Genomic DNA, 22152 nt, shown 5'->3' on the forward strand with positions numbered 1-22152 from the left:
TAAGAATACACCTCCATCAAGTGCCTGAAAATTTGTTAGAAAATTCTGACAAAAAAAAAATGTTAAGTGTAAATGAGAGGTTAAGATAGTACCCCAAGTTCAGGCATGGTGGCCACGGTTTTAATCCCAGCACTTGGGAGACAGAGGTAGGCAGATCTCTGTGAATTCAAGGCCAGCCTGGTCTACAGAGCAAGTTGTAAGACACTCAAGGCTACACAGAGAAACCCTGTCTCAAAAATCAAAGAAAGGAAGGAAGGAAGGAAGGAAGGAAGGAAGGAAGGAAGGAAATTACAAAGATATGTCAACATAGTATATACAGCAGTATAGAATAGGGAACTGGCCCAATAAAGTGTACTGAGGAGCCCTGAAATACACGTATATATACAGGATCTTAATATAACAGAGTGGTAAGATGAAAGAAAACGTTTTTAATCAACAGTGTTTGGAAAGCTGATTCACAAAAAATGAAGCTAAATCCACTATCTCATAGGAAGTATAAAGGGTCTAGGTAATAAATTATAAAGTCTAAAAGCAAATGCAGTACAAGCCAAACAAGGAAAACTAATCAAAAGGTGTATGTTGGAAACAGTGGAGATAAAAAACGGAAGTTAATCAAACAGAAAACAAGACAAGCCAGCTGCTTTAGCAAGATTGATAAAATCAATAAACCTAACAAAGGGCCGGCCACTCAAGTAATGAGAAAACAGCTCCAGAGGGGATATATTACCAGAGATCCACAAGACAATAAAGCAACAATCAGAGGAAGAGTCTGTACCAAGTTTCTGAAGAAATGACTTCACCAAGGAACTGACATGCCTCCCTGTTTTGTGTTTTGGCTCCTGAGACAAACTGCAAACTCTCATGCCCACGGCAGTGTGAAACAGGCTGGAAAGAGCTGAAGACTCCAGAGAGGCACGCACGCTGGCATCCGGTCCAGGTGAAACGTGGAGGATGGTGGCAGGAACAAGGCAGGGGGCACAGCAGGGACGGCAGGACAAGAGTCATCTCGCAGAAGTGAGCCAGGGCGGCAGCAAGTGGCGCCTGTCTCTGGCTCTGTCTTCAGAGTTGCCGCCATCAGGACTCCCAGGGAGTGCTGTCCCTTTGTGAATGTGAGTGTTCAGGGCAGATGTATACCTATGCCACCATCGGGCTTGAGTACAGAGATGGAAGGCAGTTTGGCGGGTGATAAGGACAGCACAGCCACTGGATGCTGTGTGACATGTTGTATAGAGCGTCACTCGGCTGTTTCAGAGGTAGAAATGTACATGGAGGCAGAGAGAGGTAGTTGTCGACAGGTAATGTCCTCCCTGCCACCTCACTACTGAACCCAGACAGAGTAACTTCTAGCTTCCCTTACAGGGAGGTGGCCACGTGTCCGGGTTCTACAATGGCAAGTGAAGAAATGAATGATGTCTTCCAGTGAGAAGAAATGATGTCTGCCACTTTGGGTCACACCACTTAAAGGAATATTCATGCACTGCTTGTCTTTCCTCTCATTGTGTGAGTACAGATCAGGACCCACGAAGGCACCTTGAACCAGCCATGGGAGACAGATGTTCTGCCTAGTCCCAGCCCTGGGCTACCAATGCCTGAACGAGTAGGTAGAAATAAATAAGCCAGTCAGTTCTACACTACAGGGTCTGGGAGCCTGTGCTGTGTCCGGCCTTCCCTCTGCCCAGCCATATTCTCTTCCTTTGCATCCAGATACGGGTGCCCTGAGACCTGAAATACCAAGCCCCACTTTAGTACTTGCTTCCGGAGAATGAGCCTGACTGGACTGTGTGAGAAGAGTGACCTTGCCTCTCTGCCCAAAGACAGACTACCTGTCACACAGCTGACAGTGAGGGCCGCTTCATCTAAGGCTCTGCTTGAAGGCCAGGCCCAACCAAATTTTGAAATGTCTCAGCTCACAGCCTCCCGAGCTGAAATGCTGATTTGGGGCAGCTCTGAGGAAGCTTCCTGGGCAGTGACAGACCCTCCTCAGGGGCTGCTTCCTCAGCTTTGGAGCAAGCCAAGCTTAGTATTACACTGCTGACCCCAGTACTTTGTGAAAAACATTGTTGTTTATTTTTCAAAAGATTTTAGGCTTTGGGCTTATTTAGCTTTTATTTATCCGTGTTTCTACTTCAGCTTTCACCATCCCAAGCAAGCTGGCAGAAAAACGATTGCTCACCTCACTGTGTTTGACCCACAATTGAAGTGTAAGATTGGAGAACAGAGCACCTCATTTCAGTGCCGTACAGATGCCTTATCCAGGGGTTTGATGGGGTTAAAGTTAGCATGGCCACAAAACAGGACAGAAATAGTGGCCATTGTTTCTCTCGCAAAGAAACAAATGCAGGATTACTGCCTGGCTTTGAGAGAGAGCCTTCCTTGATTAAAAATACACATCAAAAACTCAAAAGAAACGGAAGATGTGGGAAGAATTATTTAAAAACCATATACTAAATCCTTAAAATCCATAGCATGTCCACAGAGAGAGATCTGATTGTCATTAACTACAGCAAAGGTCTGAGGTCAAGAATCAGCAGGTAGGCACTTGCCAGCAAGGCCCACACTCAAGGGCAAGACCCAGACCCACAAGGTGAACAGAGAAAACCCGCTCCTGAAGATTGTCCTGAATGCCTTTGTATGTATTTGTGCATGTGTGTGAACACACAAAAATAAATAAATAAATGTAATTTAAAAACTTAAAAAAAAAATCTTTTTAACACCCCAAAGATGAAGCCAAGGCAATAGATTTTAAAATGAGAGACTGTGCCTATGCATAGTGGTCCCTCAAAAGATATGTTCAAGTCCTAATCACCTGTCTAATTTGGCAAAAGGGTCTCTTCAGATATAACCAAATTAAGGATCGTTCACAACCACCTCATCTCACCCAAAATGCAGTGACTTGTCCTGTTGGGCAAAGACAAGGGAGCCACAGGAAGTAGAGAGGTGAGGCCGATACAGAGATTGGAGTGCCTGTAAGCCAAGCATTGTTGACATTTACCAATCAGCCGCAGACGCAAGGGCAGGGGCACTAGGCAGATTGCTCAGGGCACCGAGAGGAGTCAGTGCTGCCAACAGCTCAATTTGGACATGTGACCTTCATAAGCAGGAGAATCGGGAGCTACTGGGCTCAGACGCCAAGCGTAAGGTAATTGGTAGTGACCAGTTCACCGGGATACGAATAATGCAGGCAGTGGGAAGGCACTTACTTCCAAGGTGCCACGGGCTCCCTTGTGGCTGGGTTGAGCTTTGATGTCCAGCAGAGCCAGGGCTCTCTGCAGAGCCTGTGTATTGACATAGCAGGGGTCATCAAAGAGATCCCCTCGACAGTTCTTCATGGATGCAATGTCACTGTGCGCCCCGCCCTCATGGGGGATCCCTGGAGAGGAGAGCAGTGAGCAGTGAGCATTCTGATTTTGCTATGTAAATCATGCCGGAATGGAAGAGCAACAGGAAGCTGTGCATCACACACATGCCCACCCCAAACAAGGACTGAACTCTGACCCCAACAAGGTCTGGCCTCCCTGCACCTCTCCGCCAAGTTTGGCAGCTTTACCACGGACTGAAGCAGCCACGGGGTAACAGGAAACCCTGAAAGAAATGGCCAGTGAACACAGGTACCTGCCGAGCGCCAACGCAGGGTGATAGTCTGGGAGGAGGGGAAATTTATCATACTGAACTGAACATGGGTCGCTAACCCCCTTTTAAGGGGGTTATTAAGTCTTATTTCCTTTGCACTAAATTACCTTAAAAGTAATCAATGAATGGATCGAGTAAAGTTCTTATATTTTTGCTTGTGAGCCTAGCCTTTTTTAAGGACTGAGTCATCTCTCCAGCCTTTGAGTACAGAAAGGACAGAAAGTCTAGCTCTTTTCTCCTCTCCTAGGTTTTTCTTGCCAAGCTCAGCCTCTCACCAGTTGCTGATGGTTAGCTGTGTTTGATAGAATGGCCTCCACCCTCCTGCCACTTCCTCCCCTCTCAGCCACTGCATCCCAGTCTACATACCGTGGCCAAATGCTCTCTTAAGACTGAAAATCCAATCACAGTTCTCAGAGACTTAAAAACCTTCTTGCTGCTTCCCACACTCTGCTGGGCTCCTCTATCTACCTGGCTTCACTTGCACGGCCCTGCCAGAGGCACACTGGCCTTCAGCAGCACGATGGCCACTTAAACCTCAAAGGTCAATTCAAACCTTTCTTCAGTAGACCCGTCCCTTACCCTCCGAGACTAGATGGCTCTCTGCTTCCCTGAAAGTTTGGACTTAAGCTTGGAAGGCCATTCCATGGGAGCAATTAATTCTCTCGTGTCTGTTACTGGTTAAGGTCTGTACTGCATCGAGGCTGCATGTTCTGTAAAAGCAAGGGTAATGTCTGCCTTGCTCACAGCTGCTAGCCTTCCCAGGTCTGGCACATGGCTGTTATTGGATGCATGGGTATTAGCACAATCTTTCCTGATCTGATGGCATGAAGGACTCCACATCATCCAGATGGTTGTGTCCTAAGGATGCCAGGGTGAATTTTTTGGCGTCTATGTTTAAATGAGCACATTTATAAGTTTCAGCTGTACATGCTCCAGGATCGGCATGAGGTTGTACCCGAAGCAGTGATGTTTCCCTGCCCCAGAGCCGTAGCTCTTGACTGCCTAACTGTAAAACAGCATTTCTTCTTCTATTGCTCCAGTCACGCAACCCCTTTGATGTGGTCCACACAAGACAAGCTCACACCAGACTTCACACGATGGTGAAGAGAGGCCCAGCGGTACGACTACACTCTTAATGCTGCTCCTCGTTCCCTGTTTCCGTCTGTCAGCTGTTCCTGTCATCTCGCCAGGGTTACACTTTGTATGTAGGAAATCCCAAGGGAGGATCCGGTCTCTACAGAGGGAGGGGCCACCAGGGCATCGTATTTGTGCATTCTGTGGCATATGACTGCTTGCTTGGTCAAGGTAGTGCTTGCTTGGTAGGGTTGGGGTGCCTACTTTAAACTTATTTCACAAATAAAAAGTGACTGCAAGCAGTCAAGGCCTGGAGACAGTGTTTCTACCGGTAGGGCAAGCTCTCTCTAAGCATCATTATGAGCTTAGAGACGACAATGACCTGGCCAGGTTAGGCTTCTGCCCCAAGTTCTAATTCTTCCCATACTCAAAATTATCAGGAGCTGAAATGGAGATGTACATCTGCTTTTATATTTCAATGCTACGAGAGGCCTCAATACATATCACTGAGGAGATTGTTGAGTAAATACAGACTACGTGAGACACAGAACAAGTCAACCTCAGCACGGGAGAGCGTGCTGAGAGAACTGCAGAGAGGTCAAGTCCATCCCATTGCTAAATCTAGCTGGGAATTCCCAGGAGGAGGGAAAGGGGAGCTATGGTCCCAAGAGAGCATGATTTCAGACGAACTTGCACTTATCGTCAGTTCATTTCATATTTCAGCCATATAACTAAGAATTAGTTTAGAGTTTTACATTTGATCTCAGCCAGCCAAGAAGTAATTAACTTAGGGTTTTCATTGACTAAAAGGAATTTCATGGACAAAATTTTTTTTTGAGATGCAGTCTCACTATGTAACCCTGGCTGGCCCAAAATTGCTATGTATACCAGGCTGGCCTTGAACTCATAGAGTTCTGCCTGCCTCTGACTCTGGAGTGCTGGGATTTGAGGCAAGTACCACTATGGAATTTTAATTTCTATCAAAAGGAACTATGTTTTCAGAAGGTTAAAATGCGGCCTTAGCTCACAAATCTTTTGGTACAACGTGTAGAATGGTGGTAATCAGAGATATACTATAAACAAAAGACCTTCACGTGTCTCCAATTGTATAAAAATGGTCAGTAGGCTATACTGGCAAAAATAGATATGAAAGGTGATAAACGGTCTGCTGAGTCCTTAAAAGTCATCTAATTCCTTCCCCACCTAACCCTGCAAGACTTAACTTCCTAAATAAATAAATAGTTCTGACAGTTAATAAGAATGAAGCCACTAGCTGGCAGTACAACTGCTTTTATAAACATATTTCTAATATGAGAGTTGAAGCCTTGTGTTTGTGTCACAGGAAGTCTGTCTTGTAGCCGTGAGCACACACAGTGATGAGCACAGAGCTCCTGGGCAAGGTTATGGTGGGGGATTATTGATGCATTCACATCTCAGTCATCTCCCCGGTTCCCTCTGCCAAACCAGAACACAGGTTACATCTTAATCACTGTGGAATCGGCATCTGTTTCCATACTAATTCATCACCTAGTCTTTGGAGTGGAACTTCTTTGAGCTTTGCACAAAAGACATCCCTTTCCAGTGAGAGTTTTCATGATGTCAAAGCAGTGCAAAACCCCAGAGGTACAGCCCCCAGCTTGGGGAATCACATGAGATCAAGGGAGAAGCGTGAAGCTGTTGAATGATACACGATGACATTCTGACTACTCTGGGAAGCACGCAGCCCAAAGAGTGCATGCTTAGTCTCATGTCTGCCATTTAAGAGCAGGGGCCCACACATTCATATGACTTAAAAGGAACTGGAGTGGCGGCTGGGACGACATTGTACCTACCTATTGACCCGCTCTGTCCCATACAGTTCTCGTACACACCGCTGCATTTAGAGTTCCCGGGCTGCACAAACAACAGATTGCAGGATGTTTATCAAGAGGACACATTCATAAAGTTCACAAAGAAAAAGAGAGATCTCAAGAAAGTATAGCAGGCCACTTCCCTTTCTGGCACAGAAGTCTGACAAGCTGGGAACAGAGAATCTTGTACTTGATGGTTTTCCTTTTGGAGTTAGCTGCAGGGGTGAATCTGATGGGGGGGGGGCGGTGTCAAAAGAGCTGTCCACATCCTGTGTCTTGAGAGCCCCTCTTCTCCAGAAGTCACATTCCAGCACTCAAAGTCTCAGCCAGAAAGTGATGTTTAACTCATTTGTGTGGATGTTTGTGGATGTGTTTGTGAGTGTGTGTTCACATAAGTATGGAAGACAGAAGACGATCTTGGGTGTCCTTCTTTGGGAGCTGTCCACTTGGTTTTTTGAGATGCGGTCTCTCACTGGAACCAGGGCCTCACTGATGAGGCCAGGCTCGCTGGCTAGCCGGAGAGCCCCAGTTTTCTGTCTCTTGCCCCCCGCAGTACTGGGACTATCATGCCACCTTGCCTGACTTTCTCTTTTAATGTGGGTTCGGGGTTTAAGGTCAGTTCCTCATGTTTGTACTGCAAGCGCTTTACAAACTGAGCCGTCCCAATCTCTGCCTTGTTTTGAGATGACAAACTAGAACCCTCCTCTACTGAGGTTTCTGTTAGACTCACTTGTCACTCTTGCAAACCTCAGCCAATCAGAGGGCTTCAGTCATCCTCATCTTTACATGTATGCTCTTCGTCAATTGAATGGAGATGTGGGGATGCCTTGGAGAAGTGCAGTGTGCATGCTTTAGACAGGTTTATCTGGAGCTACAGAGGTGAGGGCTCAATGCTGTGTCAGTTGTAAGGCTGGAGTTTGGATTCTCAGAGTCCATGCAAAGCCCTATGCAGTAGAACCCTGGAATCCCAGTGCATGTGTGGGAGAAATGGGAGGCAGAGATGGGTGAATGCCCAGAACCTCCCAGAACATCTAGCTTGTGGTATAAAGCCAAACAAAACAAAAGACACCCTGTCTCAACAAAGTATAAGACAAGGACTCACCCTCAGATTGTCCTTTGACCTCTATATGCATGCTGCAGCATGCACATACCCTCACACATGAATGTGTACACACCACACATGCACACACATTTTTAAAAATTAAAATAAATGAATAGACTTAAAGACATCTGACAACAGCATGTAAGATGATCTGAGGTCATGAAATCAGTGACAGGCATGTGGCTTTCAGAATCATTTAGGCAAGTAGGACCAGAACTTGATTAGGTTCAGTGAAGTCTGAGTGGATAAAAAGGATATTCCCATGGTGAAAGCCTGGATACTGGACACAAGTTGGTATGGGCTCCAAAATGTAAGAAAAGACAAAGTCTATTGATGAGAGGAAGAGGGACAGTAGCGTGAATAAACATGACTAGGGGAATGGAGTATGGCATGAGTGTACCTTTAACCCCTGCACTCATGAGGCAGAGGCAGGTGGATTTCAGTGAGTTCAAGCCAGGGCTACATAGTTTGGTATTGGAGCTGAAGAGAGAGGTAAGGGCTGAACGGTAGGAAAGGTAGAGGACAGATGTATACTCGGGCGAGAGGCAAGGTCTAAGCCCAGGAGGAGCCATGGAAATGCTTACATGGTGGTAAGTAGGGCTGGGTTTTCCAGGGGGAAATGGAAGAAAACATGATAGAAAAAGGAAAGACTCAACTTGCCTTTGAAAGCATCAGAAAAAGGTGGAGGCGTAGCTCTGTGGATAGAAAGCTTTCCAGAGAAGCCTGAGGACTGTGGTCCAGGTCTCTAGCACCATGTAAATACCAGACAGCTCCCAGCCATCCCAACACATGAAGAAGGGAGAGAGAATCCGTTGAGCAAGCAAGTGAAGAGTGCTGGACGTCAGCCTCTGGCCTCCATGTGTGCTCACAGACATACCATTACACATATGTGTACATATCTACACACAACAAATACGCAAAAGCAAATGTCAAGATGGATCATGGATGACAAATGTTACACATGTGAGCATTCACTGTCAGGATTCTTTCAACTACAGTGAAAATGTCAGACAGACAACATGGGAGCAGAAATGAAAGATTCAATAAGGGAGGACCAAGATGAAAAATGATGTTTAGGAAGCCAACAGAAGAGGACTCTCGGAACAGCATCCAACAGGTGCCAGCCTTAAAGATGCAGGAGAAGGCCATTTAGCAAGTAAGTCAGTAGGGGCCATTGTAAGTCATTTACATCAGGCTGTCAGGCAGAGTTGGGGGTCTCAAAGTCAGTGTCCGTGTGAGAGCAAGGTGGTCCTTACAAGTGGGAGTGAGAGGAGGTGAGCCAGTGTTGGGTGGGTTGCAGTGGCCAAAGCTTATCCACAGGCAGAAGAGAGAGAACCAATGGGGTGACTTTGAGACAGAGACTGGACAGAACGAGGACAGAGCTGTCTGGAGGGGTACGTCAGCACAGGGGAGGGTCATATTTGGACACAGTGGCTCAGGAAGAGACGCGGGAGCATGGGAAGACTGGGGAATGCAGAAAGATAAAGATGAGAGTGATGCTCATTGGACGGTTTTAGTTTTCCTAGTGAAGACAGATATGACGTCATCTGCGGAAGCTGTGGGTAGGGTATTGGGAGTAAAAACAATCCAGTGTAGACTGTAGATCACCCTGCTTTTAAGGAAGATGGTACTTTCACTAAACTCACTTTTGAAAAAATCCTCAAATTGAGGGCTCTAGTGGTAAGAACAGAATCACGTCTCTGGTACCAGTAACAATAAAACATCACTTACTAAATAGCACAACTTTTCACACCGGATAGGGCAGTAAGCCATTTGATCTGTAGCTTGAACTTTGATCCGCACATCTGAAATGCCGCCTGCAGGTGGCTGCTTCCCTGGAATTGCGTTGTAATAGTCATGATCTCTGTCTTCAGATGTGCTGTCAACATGTACCTCCTCGCTGTAAGGGGAAAAAAGAAGTCCCAGGAGGCTGGGTTGGGATTCAAAGGCTATAGGGGATACAAAGAGATCAGAGCCAAGCAAATCATCCTGAGAAACTATGTATTTGAGTTTTAAGTTTATTGCTGTGATTAAGCAATGTCAAACATCTGGACTGCTGTGCTGAATTGTTTAGAAGTCTGTAGATAATCCAAATGGAGGAAGCCAGCGAAGAGTGTCAAGGGTGAGACTTCTGCATTTCTCTCCAGTAGTAATAATATTGATAGTGAACAATGCCTTGCCTGGATGGAAGGCTGTTCCAACACAGCATCACAAAAATGTAAAGTCTTCTTGAGTATCTCTGGCTCACTCCAATTGCTTCATTTTGGAAATGTTTTGGTCAAAGAAAATCTATATATTGTTCCTTGGGTACAGGGCCTAGCCTAGTTCACTAAACTAAGATGAAATAGAACAAGAGATCTGTGGCAGCTATCTTGTCTGCACAAATCCAGACAAGTATGGTTTTCATAAAGAACTATTAGAGTCACATGTGGCAAGTGGGGGAATTCTATAAACATGCAATTGTTTTAAAAATTGAAACAGGATTAAAAGAAAACAAATAGGCTTTTCTTCCAAATTGGAATTAACAAAAGTTTCTTATAAAAAGAATAAGTCAAATCAAATCTCCTTGTGATTTTGCATGCCTGTGAAGGGCGATGTGATTGAGTGCAGGCATGTGTGTGCCGTGGCATGCATGTGGGAAGTCAGTTCTGCCTTCATCCTTGTTTTGGGGGAACAGTTCTTATTTCTGCTGCTTCACTGTGGACTCCAAGCGAGCTTCTCCTGATTCCACTTCCCATCTCACCATAGGAGTTCCAGGATGGCAGGTGCCCCAGGGCCATCTTCTTACTTGGTCTCTTGGGATCAGAACTCAGGTCATCAGGCTTGAGTGCCAAGCTCTTTTACCCACTGAGCCATCCTCCCCAAGCCAAATCAAGTCTCTTTAGAATGAGCTCACCTACCAATCCACATGACCGGGTAGGATTCTGGGTAAAAGTTAGCATCAAGGGTGACCCTTTCCTCTGTTGCCCTGGATGATCTACTTCATAAAGAGGCATCTCCAGACTCAATGCTTGTTGATACACAGGATGACAATTTGGGGAAGGGTACATTTAAAAAATACCCAAGGATTTAATTTCTTGAGCGTGAACTTGGTGGCAGGTGGTGGCCTGAAAAGATCAGCTTTCATGGCCTCAGACACCAGCTTCTTGGGTCACATCTTCTTCACCCCACAGACTACATAGCCAGTTCTAATGCCTACCAGCAACTAACAGATTCCCGCCGAGACCTTTGATTCTTTCTGTTTTACTCTTCAGTTTTGGTTTGGTTTTTTACCAATATGCACGAGATCCGGAATTAAAGAAAATCAGAGGAGCTTGTCAATGTTTGTTATTTTAGAACTCCATGCGGTCTGTAGCTTTGTGTAACCCTGGAGAAACACGGTTGATTCCTTCCCACTTTGGTGTCAGAAGAATGTCTGAATAAATGTGAGTGGAAGAAAAGTAAACAGCTCTTATTTTTGTACTGAAACTGTTACTTGTAAGAAAAAATATTCATTTCATTAGTGAACTTCAAAACATCATAGTAAGTGTTTTGGTGTTTTGTTTTAGACGGGGCCTCACCATGTAGCCTCGACTGGCCTAGAACTTGCTGTGTAGACCAGGCTAACCTTGGACTCACAGAGATGCACCTGCCTCTGCCTCTGCCTCCCAAGTGCGGAGATCAAAGGCATGGCCCCCATGCCCCACCATCATAGTAACGTTTCAAATATTCAGAAATAAAGGAAGTTAAATAATTATGGAACTCGTGACTGACCTTTCCCAAGTGTTCAAGGAAGGATTTTTCAAGTACTGTTTGAACCGGAGCTCAAAGGCCTGCCCTATGGTGCTGATGACATCTTGGGCCATTCCACTGTGACATTCCAGGATGTGGCATGCTGTGAGGAGGCACGAAAAGTATCGTGAGAACGTTATACAAAGTCAAAATAGCTTCAGAATACGAATTTGTAGTTACATTTAAAAAAAAAAATCAGGCTTACAAACTCATCTCTAAAATGGCATAATCAAACCTCATATTCCATGGGAATCAGGGAGAAAAATACAATATACATATCTAAAAACTTAGAAATTTTGGTCTCAAGGCAGATATTTAGGCACATTTTAGTAAGATTATCTTAAAAAAAATTTTTACAATTTTTTATTTAGTGTCTCTGTGTGTGTGTGTGTGTGTGTGTGTGTGTGTGTGTGTAGCTCTGAGGACAACTTGTGAAAGTCTGTTCACTCCTTCCACCTTGTGAGTCCCCAGGACCAAACTCGGGCTTGGTGGCAGGTGTCCTTACCCACTGAGCCATCCCTCCGGGCCTGGAGGCGCATCGTGACTGAATGATGGCACTACCAGTTACGTGCCAGCTCTTCAACTCAGCGCAGGAGAGGAGAAGCGCAGCAGTCACACCGGAAGCAGTCACACGGGTTTGAGGCCTCGTGTTGTGTGGTAGATCACAGAAGTCAGGAGCAAAGAGGAATTGCCAAACCTATCCCCTAAATGAGCGGCTGTCAGGACCCAGATGGGGAGAGCCTTCCTCCACCCACCCTTCGCCCTGTCGTTGTTGCCGTTAACCAGGGACGCAGATGGGGAGCCTCACTGAAACCCCTCCGAAGAACTCTGCAGTAAGACTGAAATTCCGGATTTGGAGACAGTGTCATTGCCAGACACTGACAGGTTCACTGGATGTATTCTCACAGAAGCAGCTACCTAGGCTAATTTTCACATGTTAAATAAACAAGGTAGAGGCAGTTAACAGCATGTCACCATTAATAAATTGGTTGCTGCTTTGTTGCCATATGCAACTGCCTTCTTCTTGTCTCACGTAGCCCAGGCTAGCTACCCCCTCTCTGTAGCTAACCTAGAACTCCTGATCTTCCTTGCCTCCATGCCCAGGTGCTGAAACTGCATCAATGGTACCCAGCTGGAATGTCATTCTTGACTTGGTTAGAGTGTGGTGCCATGCTGAGGGCCTTGCAATATGGAGAGTTAATTGACTGAAGTTTTCTAAGGATGGCTAGGAAGAATACTTGGGATAATATATAGACAGAAGCAATAATAACAAGAAGGTTAACAAAGATAGGAGAAATAAAAGATAACAAAGCAGGATATTTGGATACTTTAAAGAATAGAGGCATGAAGGTAAGTTTAATAGTAGTTCAATATATGTGAGACTGTTGTTGCTGTTTTAAGTGAGCTATTATTTTCTTAGAGTCAGAAAGGCGGGGGAGGCCAAAGAGAGCGCACAGGGAATTAGACGAAGCACTGGGGAAACCATTGGGACGTTCCTTATTGTGACTCTGTCACTGGAACAAATTCATCACAAGGGAATCTGAGGAAGGAGGAGGCCTGCTTGTGTGAGACCTTAACAGTTCTCACCTGCGGCCTGAGTCTCGGGAGAGACATCAGCTATGTGACTGTAGAAAGCCATCCACACCCCTGACAGAACCCTCAGGGCTGACAGGGACTGATAATAGGCTCTGTAACAGGGTTTCTTCAGCTTGACAACAACCCAAGGGATCTCCCAGAGTCTCATCCAGAATTAACCTGACTTTTGGACGAATGATTTTACTAACTTGTACATTGTATCCGAATCTCTTTCAGGGTTTTTAGCAGTGTGTATTCATTGTGCGTAGTATTGGGTTTCATATCACGTCTTTCAAGTGCATCGTGTAACTTGACCATAGTCATGCATTCCTCTTCCCTTTTCTGTTCCTCTCCAGGTCTCATCCCTTCCCTCAGACTCCCTTTGCCTTCATGTCCTGTGTGTGTGTATGTGCACGCGTGCACAGGTATTTGGATATGTGTACATGTGTAAAGGTTTTATGTATCAGTAGAGAATCTCGGTACCCACAATTGAGAGAAAACACATATTTATCTTTCCACACCTTTATTGAAAAGATTTATGTCTCTGAACACCTTCAGAAGGAATGTGCTCTCAGATCCTGAAACAGACAGGAGCTAATTATAATTTTTGAAAACTCAAACTATCTTTAAATTCACATCACTTCTACAAACAGAAAATGTTTTGTCTCTCTTGAGACTGTCATTTTATATTGCCCCTATATTTTTCTCTACTGGAACTTGCCAGGGTAAAAAACACATAGAAGTGGTTTTAAGAATATTTACTGAATGAATATTTGGTTCATCACATCAATCTCACTGTTGTGAGAAACAGTTGTGGAATTTACTGAAGTAAGAACTGAGTGATAGATATTTGCTTTGATTGCTTGACGAAAGAAAAGTCTCTCCCTGCAGGTAGTCTCATATACTGAGAAGTGCCAAGTACCCTTAGAGGTGTGTTCTCGGCCGGGCGGCAGTGGTGGCGCACGCCTTTAATCCCAGCACTGGGAGGCAGAGGCAGGCGGATCTCTGTGAGTTCAAGGCCAACCTGGACTACCAAGTGAGTTCCAGGGAAAGGCGCAAAGCTACACAGAGAAACCCTGTCTCGAAAAAAAAAAAAAAAGAAAGAAAGAAATCAAAATGAGAATGATACCAAAGTAGAACCAACAATTGTAACTTTTTTCCTTCCGTTGAGAAGATGTCAAGAGGTAAAACTCAGGAAGACAGAGAGAGAGGCAGGAGATTCCAGCACAAATAAGTAAACAGTCAACACTGGCTTCTGCTGAGAGAAGTAGAGGAGGAGAAACTGGAAGTGCTCTCTCTGTGAAAAAGATTTCGAGCCGAGTTCCAATTCCAGTCACGCCATCATGTGGGTAACCCTGGACATGCTGCTTGTGTGGCCTGAGTGAGAATGGCCCCGCAAGCCCGTGTGCTTTAACGATTGGTGCTGAGGTGATGGAACTCTTTGGGAAGGATTAGGAAGTGTGGCCTTGTTAGGGGAGGTGTCCCACTGGGGGTGGGCTTTGAGGTTTCAAAAGCCCTTGCCATCCCAGTGTGCTCTCTGTTATGTGCTGGTGGATGAAAATTTGAGCTCTCAGCTACTGCTCCAGTGCCAGGCCCGCCTGCTTGATGCCACGCTTCCCACCATGAGGATCATGGGCTCACCCTCTGAAACTATAAATCCTTCATAAGATGCTGTAGTTGTGGTGTTTGTCACAGCAACAGAAAAGTAATTATGACACTACTCCATGGTGAGGTCCTCACTTGCAAGGACAATAGGGTGGGCGATCGGCCTACTTTAAAGGAAGTCTGGCTTTTCTTGTTCATAGTAGCTTAAGCTCTCTAAGGAACAGGACGAGCAAGGGGAGCACACAGGAAGAATTAAAGCCAATTACCATCCTGTGGTGGTTTTGGGTGGCTCCCAAAGGGAGTGGCACTATTAGGAGGTGTGGCCTTGTCGGAGTGGGTGTGGTCTTTGTCAGAGTGGGTGTGGTCTTATTGGAGTAGGTGTGGTCTTGTTGGGGTGGGTGTGGTCTTGTCGGGTGGGTGTGGTCTTGTTGGGGTGGGTGTGGTCTTGTTGAAGTGGGTGTGGTCTTGTTGAAGTGGGTGTGGTCTTGTTGGAGGAAGTCTGTCACTGTGGGCGCAGGCTTCAAGGTCTCTTTTGCTCAGATTTCCCTCATTGTGACTGTCAGTTGATTTCCTGTTGCCTGCAAGATGAGGACTTTCAGCTACTGCAGTACTACATCTGTCTGCGTGCTGCCATGTTCCCTGTCATGATGATGGACTGAACCTCTGAAACTGTAAGAGAGCCACCACAATTGAATGTTTTCTTTATGAGAGTTGCTGTGGTCATGGTGTCTCTTCACTTAACTAAGATACATTCTTAGCCACTTGAGCATACTCTAAGATGCTCTGGGGTTTTTTGTTTGTTTGTTTGTTTTGTTTTGTTTTTCCCAACTTCTCTGACTTGAATGCCTGGAGATTTGGGTTTTGTCTGTCCAGAGGCAGATTCTCCCAAATGATTTTCTGCTTTGCTTTGATAACCCTGTTGCAGGCCTATTACTTTTTAAGAAGACTGAATAGAATAAAGAAAAGAAAGAAAAGAAAAATGGGGTGGGGGGGAGCAAGGGCACCTGTCTCTGTCCATGAAAATGGCACTGGATGGCAGGCTGGCCCTGGACGGGTGCCACACCCAGCCTCCCCTTGGGAAACACCCCTATTCTGACAGTGCTACTCTGTGAACTGTCTCTTTTAGTTTGATCACAGGCCAGCAGCACAGGAGTAGACTTCGAATCATATACAAAAATGCCAAGCTAGAATGCTTGCTCCGGATCCGCCCCCTCTGCAGCCACCAGGCAAAGGAAGAAAGATGAACACATAAGAAGTTCCATATTCCCAAGCAGAGAGTGACTCTTGGTGACATCAAAATAGCCGTGGCAGTCTGAGCTTTACTGTCCACACCTGGAATTAGTGCAGACCTGGTTTCTTTGCCAAGTCCACAGTTCTGCCTATGTATATCAGTAAGAGTTAGAAAGTCATAGGAGCCCAGCCGTGGTGGTGCACGCCTTTGATCGCAGCACTCGGGAGGCAGAGGCAGACGGACCTCAGTGAGTTCGAGGCCAGCCTGGTCCACAGAGCGAGTCCACATCAGTCAGGGCTGTTACACAGAGAAACCCTGTCTCGAAAAAACAAACAAACAATAAACAAACAAAAAAGGTTTTGTTTCTTTAAGTTCCTCAGAGGATGAATCTGTGACCCTCAAGGCTAGGAGTGTGGCAGCAGGGAGGCAGGCTTGGCAATGATACAGTTAGCTGAGAGATTGCATCTTGATCCACAGCATGAGGCAGAGGGAGAACTGAGAACGATGTGAGCTTCTGAAACTTCAAAGCCCATCCCTGTGACACACCTCCTCTAGGATCTCACTCCACACCCCTGGCTGTCCTGGAACTCACTCTGTAGACCAGGCTGGCCTCCACTCACAGAGATCCACCTGCCTCTGACTCCTCAGTGCTGATATTAAAGGGGTGCACCACCACTCTCAGGTAGCCATGTGTTTGTTTTTCATAAAGACCAACATTTGTCTAGAATTAGATCTTGTAAACGATACAGTCCATAGGTCAGTGGCTCAGTTCATCCACCAGATGGCGCTGTGGGACGCAAATGCAGTACAAGCCTTCTGAAGCAACTGACTCAAAAGAACAGTAGATTCACAGACCTGTGAACAGGAGATTCACGGCCTGTGTACTTTCTAACCACAGATATAAGTTAGCGGGTCCATTTAGGTTGGTTTTCTTTGGCAAGGGCTTTGGTTTTACAATTCTCCTTCAGTATTCAGCCCATGGCTTTCCTATACACAACTAGTCCAGGTAAACGGGGGGGGGGGGGGGGGGGGGGGGGGGGCTCTTTTCAGACTCAGTTGAGACAAACCTCCTTAGCCTGCCACAACTTTGGAGAGCTGAGGACAGCACGGACTTCTCCCAGCCACTACAGGAGAAGGCTGGCCTTGCCACTGACGTTTTGACTGGAACTTGCCTTCTCTACAAAGAAGGCCTTTCATAAACTGAAGAGTTCATGAAAGGGCCCTAGCCAAGATAGGAAAATGTGGTAATAGCTTGATCTGGATGTCAAAGTTGAACTAGGTATCCGGGGCGGCACACGGAGGATTATTAGCAGGAAGCCTGTTCTCCTGTGCCCACCTCCACTTCCGGCCAGCCATACTTCCTCCTCACCCTTGCCCATGCTCCTGCCTTTCTAAGGCCGCCTGGTCTGTCTGCTCTCTGCTGGACTGAGTGGTGCTCTCTTCCCTTCAGCCCCTACCTCTCAGGGGGTGACCATCCCCGTGTCTTTTCCAGGACAAAGGGCTACTCCTCCTAAGTCGGCCATTTTATCCGACTTCCTCCCCTTCTCCCCAAGTCAGGTCTCCTCTGACTTCCCCACTCTCTGAGAGCCCCCGTCCTCTCCATTCTGGATTCCTCTGTTGGTGATCTTCCTCTCAGCTAAGAAGTTCTCGTTTTCCCAAGCCTGCCCCTGCAGCTGGCTCTTGTTTCCTCATCCTGTCTTCCTCTCTTCTCGCCCACCTCGTCTTAGTTAGGGTTTCTATTGCTGTGACAAAACATGGTGACCAAAACGCAAGTTGGAGAGAAAAGGGTTTATTTGGCTTACACTTCCATATTACTGTTTGTTTTTCGAGACAGGGTTTCTCTGTGTAGTCTTGGTCCCTGTCCTGGAACTCGCTCTGTAGACCAGGCTGGCCTCGAACTCACAAAGATCCACCTGTCTCTGCCTCCCGAGTGTTGGGATTAAAGGCGTGCGCCACCACTGCCCGGCCAACTGTTTGCTTCTGAAAACCCCTCCATGAGCTTGGTCAACAATGCTCAAGAGATACCTTCTTAAAGCCCGCATGCCACTAGCTGTGGGCTCCCTTCATGCAGCCCAGCTCTACTGAGCCACTCAGCCTAGAAGGAGCATTCTGCACGAGCACGCTGTATCATAATGTTTTCTGCTTGTTCCACTTAATTAATGAAGAAGAACGATTTGCAATTACATGGCCTTCACCCTCATCACCTAACTCTGAACTTTGAACCCTCACTACAGTTGACTCAAAATCAAAGGCAACAACGTGTCTGCAGATAGCCATTGACTTTGATGTTCATGTCAGCTATCAACTCGATAAAATGCAGAACCACCTGGCAGGTGGCTTCTGGGCATCCTGTAAGGAATTACTTTGATTGTAGTAAGTGAGATGGGAAGATCCACCCACTATGGGTGGCGCCATTCCCAGGCTGGGGTCCTGGACGGTATATAGAGAGACAGGGAACTGAGCAGCAAGCATGTGTTCGCCTTTCACTGCTTCCTGATGATGGATGTGACGTGACTTGGTGTTTGAGGCTCATGATATCTTGAATTCCCTGCCTTGACAGCTACCCTTAAACAGTGAGCCAGAATAAACCCTTTCTCCCTTAAGTTGCTCTGGTAGGGTACTTGATCACAGCGACAGAAAACAAACTAAGACAGTGAGAGATGCCAAAGTGAATCCACATCTGTATTCCAGATGCTGTTCTTTATCCTCTTTTTAACGGGGTATCAGGGTCTCAGACTGGCCTGGAGCACAGTGCATACATAGCTCAGTCTGATCTCATCTGGGCAGTGATCCTCCTTCCTCATCTGTACTTTTTGTGGTAAGAAACAAATGTTATTCAGAGGACTTCCCAAGTACAGCAAGCAGTTAGTCCGTCGCTCTTTGCTGGAAGCTTTTCCTGTGCTCTGCTCCTTCATTTCCTGACTCTTCTCTGGCCATCATCCACTCAACATGATGCTGCTCAGAGCGACTCAGTGTCAATGGACTGGAGTGTCTGTCACCTGCTCTTTCTACCTCCTCAGGACTATGTCCTTCTTGGCAAGCAGTTCCCAGGCATCTACTCTGTGCCAAGCTCTGTGCTGATGGCTGCTTCTCACAATTTCACTCTGACAATCATACTGCTTCCATGGCTTCAAGTTTCTCCCTAAATGCACCTCCTACAGCCTGCCAGATCAGTCTTTCTAGACCTCTGCTTTCAAACAGCACCTCTATCCATCTACTCATGGGATCAAGACTTATTATTAGCTCTTTCCTATCTGCCCTGGTAGAGCGTTTTCCTTCATCCATATGTACTCTACAACGTGCTTCCCAATATGCCATGGACATGTCCATCTTTCAGTTCCCAAATATCACTCCATGGTAATTTAATCAGTTACTTGGAGGCAAATCCCATCACTATTGGGGAAGTAGTCTCCAACTCACAGTTTCTACTTAAGGGGAACTGGCCTAAACCCATCTCTAAGAAGAGTCTGGATGTCCCAGGTTAAGGATGAGAAACAGGATTAACCACATCTGTCCAGAGAGGTTCAATTTTCTAAGGAACCCCAGGCCTTTAACGCAAAGCATGGCCAGAAGATGCATTTCTTCGGCATCCTTCTTATACCCTGGGATGAGACATTGACTCAGCTCTTCCACTAAGTCATTCAAATCACAGTTTCTGAGCATCACTTATGTCTGAGCCATTGTGAAGAGTGTCTGAGAAACAACAGTGAGAGAGATAGGTCCCTGCCTCCGTGGAGATCTCAGCCTGATAGAAAGAAGACACGAAACATTCAACAAATATGTGAGGAAAGCAAGTAATGAAGTGTGGCTTGTTCATAGGAAGAGAAATACAGTGTCATGGTAGGGGTCGGGAGCATGTGACTAGAGGCAGGAGATGCTGTCAGTCGAAGGCCTCGAAAGAAACATTGGAGCTGAGACCTAAAGGAGAGCAGGACTTGCCTAGCACCCACCAACCCCCGAGTTCTAGCCCCAGCACTGCAGAAAGCTGGGCATGATGATGCATGCCTATAATCTCACTCAGGAGGTGAAAGCAGGAGGATCAGAAGTTCAAAGTTACCCTTAGCAACATGGTGAGTTCAAGACCAGGCTTCTCTCAAAAAAAGAAGCCATACTCTAATTCAAAGTAACATTCCAGGCTCTTCAGCAGCAAGTGCATAGGGACACACACACACACACACACACACACACACACACACATACACACACACCATTGCTTCATTGAGTTTCATGAGCAATTTCTTTATCATCCAGAGATATGGGAGCCCTGCTACCATAACAAAAAGCTTCTTTTCTGAGTATGTAAATACATAAGCTTTTTAGCTTGTGAATCTTTCAAGTGATTGAGCTTTAAATACTGCCTGTGAATTTTTCCAATTTTCTCTGCTGGTAGGATTATTCATTTCCAATTCAAATTTACAGTTTTCTTAGACTCCTTCAATATCACACTACAGTGACGGTATACCATTACTCTGTGTGACATTCATTACTGTGTGCATTAGAGATAAACCATCGGCTTTTACAGTTGACACTTAACAGTTCTTAATGAAAAACTGGAAGTTACTTTTCCATACCTCGTTGGTTGACTGGATCTTTAGCTACATAGGCAACATAGTCTGTGGTATCCTATTAAAAAGAGAAACAATTGCATTTAAAAGTAATGAACTTCAACCACTGGCAGACAAAACTTCCTTAGGGCCCAGCACTGAGGCAAACACTTAGTCATAGCTTTCTTTAAGGCAGTGGTGCTCACCCTTCCTAATGCTGCGGCCCTTTAATACAGTGCCTCAGGTTGTGGTGACCCCAACCATAAAATTATTTTCATTGCTGCTTCATAACTGTAATTTTGCTGCTGTTGTGAATCATTCTATCTGTCTTTTTCAATAGTCTCAGGCGACCTCAAAAGGGGTCTGTGATATACTCTGTAGAGTTTAACAATTAAATCTGCATTTTCTGGTCCTCAGCGGGAGGGTGTGAAGACTGAAAATTCAGAGGCAGATTGTATCATTAAAAATAAAAGAGAGCACAACTGAGAAGTTCTTTAAAACTGTCTAGGAACTGCCTCCCCGAGCTGGGTTGAAATGTGCACAAAACTGTACAGCCACGTAGCTAGCGGCAGCTGGGATGTAGCATCCAGACTGGCCTGTGTAGAGCAGACTCATGTGTATCAGAAAATGAGTCGATCAGAAGTCGCTTGCATGTGCATGATGCAAGCTAGCTTCCAGAATAGTACTGCAAAAATACAAATTATTTCATCAATAGATGGGCAAATGGTTTTCAAGCAGAGAACCTAGGAATAACTTAAGTTCAAAAAGAGGTATGTTGCTGACTTCATAAAGACAAGCAAAAGGGTGCTTGGAATTTCCAGCTTTTATTGAAAACAGTAAGCTGATGAATGGTAAGATCTTAATAATTAAATATGCTTTCATTATCTTAATTCTCGGAGGGAAAAATACCTACAATGCCATTTTGGAGTTTAAAGTAGGTCTCTAGAGGGAACGTGCAGTCTACCCGGAGGAAGTAAAAGCCATGTTGGTAATGCCCTTCAGGATAGCCACTTAACAACCACAATGAATCACGCAGGAAGCAGATCTCAGAGTCAGCAGAACTGTCTTAAGTCATTTTTAAAAATAGCACACACCTAAGTAGATGATGTCTCCAGCAAAGAGAAAGATGCGTGGAAGTGGCTTCTAAATCAGTGAGGTCCTATCTGTGCGCTTTGCTCTGTGTTTTCTTAGACTCGGGGGCACTGACGACCTGAGAAGCCCTGAGACCACTCCCGCCTGGCTCATCATCTTCCAAATGCTCTCCCACTTTCTAATAGTTTTAAAATTCTATGACTGTAAATATCTGGGAGACAGTGCAGAACAGTTAAATGGAAAGAACAAATATCAGGAAATAACTGCAACTTTTCAAAAATCTGTGCCATGTTTTCAAAATAGAGAAAATATGGTGGCTGTAGAAGCATTTGCAAGAGCTGCCGGAACAGTTACTAGGCAGACCAAGGCTCTCTGAGAAAGAATAAATGTGAAGGCGAGCAGACATCACAGGTTAGGAAGAGTGATCCACATTTTTGAAAATTGGAGAAAAATTGGTAGAAAACAGATGACAATGCTGGACCACATGGGGACTTCTCGCTCAGCCTCACCTTTCCCGTGCCCAGTTAGGTAGTCCACTGAAGTAGGACACTCGGGGGGCATCCTAAAGCAGATGTGGATATAAATTCTCTCTGTGAGCGCGTACCCTGCTTGTGCATCATCTCACTTGACTCTTGCAACACTAAGGTGGCAGGCACTGTCCCTGCCTTGTAAAGGAAG

The 22152-nt window shown here is 45.7% G+C and overlaps 1 protein-coding gene across 1 annotated transcript in view; it reads right to left on the minus strand.

Annotated features, from left to right (window-relative positions):
- Shc4 (SHC adaptor protein 4) overlaps positions 1–22152 on the minus strand; it is a 97507-nt gene that overhangs the window by 10947 nt on the left and 64408 nt on the right. The window contains 6 exon segments of the mRNA XM_028858262.2: positions 3201–3266; positions 3269–3370; positions 6537–6597; positions 9388–9556; positions 11410–11530; positions 20410–20461. Of these exon segments, the coding sequence (XP_028714095.1) occupies positions 3201–3266; positions 3269–3370; positions 6537–6597; positions 9388–9556; positions 11410–11530; positions 20410–20461 (571 nt within the window).

This window comes from Peromyscus leucopus, chromosome 4 (assembly GCF_004664715.2).
Source record: "Peromyscus leucopus breed LL Stock chromosome 4, UCI_PerLeu_2.1, whole genome shotgun sequence".
Classification (NCBI taxonomy): domain Eukaryota; kingdom Metazoa; phylum Chordata; class Mammalia; order Rodentia; family Cricetidae; genus Peromyscus; species Peromyscus leucopus.